The sequence below is a fragment of the Etheostoma cragini genome, chromosome 10 (genome assembly GCF_013103735.1).
Source record: "Etheostoma cragini isolate CJK2018 chromosome 10, CSU_Ecrag_1.0, whole genome shotgun sequence".
NCBI classification, from domain to species: Eukaryota; Metazoa; Chordata; class Actinopteri; order Perciformes; family Percidae; genus Etheostoma; species Etheostoma cragini.
Window position 1 is genome coordinate 14,684,343 of NC_048416.1, and position 4,348 is coordinate 14,688,690.

Here is a 4,348-nt window from a genome sequence, read left to right on the forward strand (position 1 = left end):
CACTGTATATATATATATATATATATATATATATATAACTCAGGGCTCTAGTCCTGAGTAAGGCAATCAACTCATTAGTCCTGCTGGGCTTTTGTATTCTTCTACCGAGTGTGAGATAACGGTGTAGTCAAGGGAACCAGTCTTGCATGAGACACCTGTCTGAGTAGTGCTTTCCAGCGGTCCTCAGCACCTTAACAAAGAATGACATGTTTGGCAACAGCGTAGCAAGTGTCTGCAAACAACCAATCACACATCGCTAGCCGGTGCTAAATAATAAAGTCATGAGAGCAGAATTAAAGTTGAATAGATTACATTAAAAAAATAAACAAATCATATATATCTGTTTGCCAGGTTGACCTTCATCGCTGATGGGAAACAGGGCAGTCTCAGTCCAGTTCCTTTGTAGTGTTGGCATTCAGGCGGCCTGTGTGGTCTCAGAGCTCGACTCCCGTCCTTGAGATAGCGCAGTCTGAATGGACAGTCTCCAATGCTTACTGATGATTGATATTCAGTTCCCCTGACACTCCAAACTGTAAACGCATTTCCATGAATTTCCATATAGACTCAGAGTGAATAAGAGGTTTGCTTTGGCTAGATGAGCTGCATAATATGAATGTTATTGAAAGCAAACAATGTGTGGGGGAACCGCCTGGAGTACTGACAGATCCACTCTCAGTGGAGGGCTGATGGTGTGTGTGTTTATTTGTGTGAATGCATCTCTTTGGGATTTGAAAATTTTGTTCTTCTTCTTTTTTTTCCTTTTTTTGTGTTTGTTTATATCACAGGTGCTACCCAGGCAGACGTGTGGTCTTTTCACACACACCATCTTCTATAAAGACTACCCTGGCAGTCCGAATGAACTAGACAAGCTGATCAATGGAGGAGAACTCTTCCTCACTGTTTTGCTGAACCCTGTGAGTCAAAAACACATCCACACTGCACACTTGGAAACTCATTTAACTGGCGGTGTAAATTGAAGTAAAAACGAGGGGCGGGAGGATGACTAGTCAGTGACTCACGCAATGATGTCTGCATTGTGCTAGCTTTGTTTTCACACTACTGTGAAAGCTTCTTTAATTGGAGCCGCAATCGTCAGGATGTTTCTTTTTGAGATGATAAATAAAAGGTTACTTTTACTATAATATCTGCAGAAAATGTCACTGCGGTCTGCAGATAATTTCATCCTTTCAATGCCTGACTTTTTTTTTTTTTTTTTCGAAACATGTCCAAATTATAGAAGGACCCTTTGTTCAAGTACTGTCATCATCGTTCGATCTTTCCCTTATATCCATTTTCCACAACGCTTTCCCAATGTCCATTTGTATAAAACCTGAAAGGGAAGCATTCACATGTGGTTTAGAGGATTGTCGGGGACACTGCCTCAGTTAAAGGATAGGTTCACAATTTTCTTAAAACAATAATTAAGTGCTCATACGAACATTGCAACAGGTTTTGCTTGTCCCCCTTTCCATACTGGCCCTAAGAGATCAGTTTATGTCAGTAACAAAGTCCATAGGAAGAAATCTCATGACTAGGTGTCGACTGAAATGGGTTTTTCTATTGCCGATGCCAATCTTTAGAAATCAGGGTCACCGGTTAATGCTGCTGATTCATTTTGGGCGATATTTGACTGATATGTGCTTGTTTTTAAACCTCTATTTGAAAGATAAAATGTAACATTAATGATTACTTAAGATACAGTACATTTCTCAACAAAAACATTTATTGAACACTTCACCAAACTGCACTTGTATACTTCAATTAAAAATAGATTAAATAGGGCACCCAGATAGCTCAGTTGGTATAGCGGGTGCCCATGTATAGAGGTTTACTCCTTGACGCAGCCGGCCCGGGTTCGAATCCAGCCTGTGGCCCTTTGCTGCATGTCACTCCCCCTCTCTTTCCCCTTTCACAACTTCAGCTGTCCTGTCATTAAAGGCCTAAAATGCCCAAAAAAATAATCTAAAAAAAAAGATAAATAAATAGATTTAATAAAAGAAACAGGTAAGAAGAAAATAAGCTTTGTCATATAAACTTATAAAGTTTAGTGCACTTAGCACTATTTTTCAAACTTCTGAGAACACAAATTTGCAAACGTTCATAAATAAAATAAATTAACAATTTAACAATAGTAGTGCTGCCCATAGTAGCACCAAGCAGCATTTCTTTGTTTTAGGTCTGAAAAAAATGTGTCACTAACACTAGACAGCGTTACTAACACAGTAACACTACAACACAAAAAAATCGTACTTTACTTAAAAATAAAAATAATTAAAAAACGGCCGATGGCGATTAATCAGTCGACCTCTACTCTTAATGCAGTGTACCGTCAGCACCAGACTATTCAGACTTACAAAATGTTAACTTAACCTTTTGACCTTTTTTGTGAGATTTAATGCTAATGACAGTTGAAATCCGTTATCCTGTATAGTGATAAAAATGGTCAAGTCAAATTTGATCAAGTAACAATTATTTTCCTTGACAATTAATCAGCTTATTCTTGTCTTGATTAATCAATTCAATGTTTAGTCTGTTTAGAATATAGCAAAACAAAAATAGTTATGGTCACCTGAAGCTCAAAATGATGTCATCCAATTACTTGTTTAATTGGACCCACATTGAACAAAGATAATACTAGGATATTACAAATGATGCATGTCGTAAATGAAAAATAAATTGTATTTTTTATTTTTATTTTTTATTGTATTTTTAACATTTTAGAAGCCAGAACAATCAAATGTCTGGAATTTTCTGTCCGTGGAAGAATCAATGAATTAAAGACTAAATGCTAAAAGCTTCAGCTAAATTACTACATTACAAATTATTGATAAGAGTTAACACAGTTCATTCCACAATATGGAGTTTACCTTAATCCCCTTTAATAACGCTTGTTCCTTCCCATGCACAGATCAGTATCTTTATGACCCATCTGTCCAACTACGGGAACGATCGTCTCGGCCTGTACACCTTTAAAAGCCTGGTGACGTTCCTCCAGACGTGGACCAACCTGAAGATGCAGACCCTGCCACCTGTTCAGCTGGCTCAGAAGTACTTCAGCCTGTTTCCCTCCGAGAGAGATCCACTGTGGCAGGTGATTATGATGATAATCATTTATTTACATATTCATTACATATTAAATTTGCAATCAGTAGTCATTTTGCAATAGCTTTCAGTAATTGAATGCAGCAATAACGTCATAATATAGCAAACAAAGGTGTTGTACAAAACACATTGTATGCCTTAAAACATGACCCTATACAGTGGTAGATTGGATCCTTTGCAAGGCATACTATATGCAGACACAGCATTCGTATGACTTTGGCAATGACTCATACGTTGTTTTATGGATGGATGGAGAGCAATGTCGTTACCCACGCTAACATATTTTATTAAATGCATCTCCTTTGGTAACTGCCTGACAAGCAACCTTAACCTGCATACTTTTGTATTGTTAAATTAACATATTTGTTAGATTTCTGTAGGAACTGCACTTAAAACAAAGGATTGTTTATCTTGTTGCTACAGGATCCTTGTGAGGACAAAAGGCACAAGGACATCTGGTCCAAAGAGAAAACATGTGACCGCTTCCCCAAACTGCTCGTCATCGGGCCTCAGAAGACAGGTGAGACGCAGTGCTTCAACACCCCCTACAGGATGGATTTGGATTGTATTAGATCAGAAGTTTAGCTTTCAGTTCAAAGCAGATGTTGTGTCATGTTCTAAGTGGTTTGAATTAGATTTTTTTCTTTGAAAATAACAGGTATTCGATGTGATTTGTTGCACTGCCTTACCTCCTGTTTTTTTCTTTCACTTTTTGTCCATTACACTACTTTGTTCTTTCTTGCCACTCTCAGGGACGACAGCGCTCTACCTGTTCCTTGGCATGCACCCTGACCTGACCAGTAACTACCCCAGCAAGGAGACCTTTGAAGAGATCCAGTTCTTCAATGGGCACAACTACCACAGAGGCATTGACTGGTAAGAAACCTCACAGACACACCTCAGTGTTTTGGTAACGGTGCTGGGAAGCAGTTACCAGCTACCAACCACATTTAACTAGCTGTTTTTTTTTTACATTAAATCTTGCATTTAAATCAGGTTAAATTTCTAAGTTTGTAAGCACAGACCAATTATGGCTTGAGGGAGCAACACTTAACTCTAAAGGTCCCATATTGTAAAAAGGTCAGATTTCTACAGTATGTCTTAAAAATAAAGCAGGTCTAGGTTCTTACTAAATACTAGGAAAGTATAAAAATGCATTATTATAAACTATGCTAAACGAGCCATTGGGACTTCTGTAAGGTTTTGATGTTGTAAATATACAACATCAAAACTCTATATATATATA

General features: G+C 37.8%; 1 protein-coding gene across 2 annotated transcripts in view; it reads left to right on the plus strand.

The window, feature by feature from the left end:
• LOC117951179 (bifunctional heparan sulfate N-deacetylase/N-sulfotransferase 1-like) overlaps positions 1–4,348 on the plus strand; it is a 44,712-nt gene that overhangs the window by 35,259 nt on the left and 5,105 nt on the right. For both annotated transcript variants that reach the window (XM_034882752.1, XM_034882753.1), the window contains exons 7-10: positions 786–914; positions 2,909–3,091; positions 3,526–3,622; positions 3,855–3,978. In XM_034882752.1, coding sequence (XP_034738643.1) covers positions 786–914; positions 2,909–3,091; positions 3,526–3,622; positions 3,855–3,978 — 533 coding nt within the window. The remainder of the gene's footprint in view (positions 1–785; positions 915–2,908; positions 3,092–3,525; positions 3,623–3,854; positions 3,979–4,348) is intronic.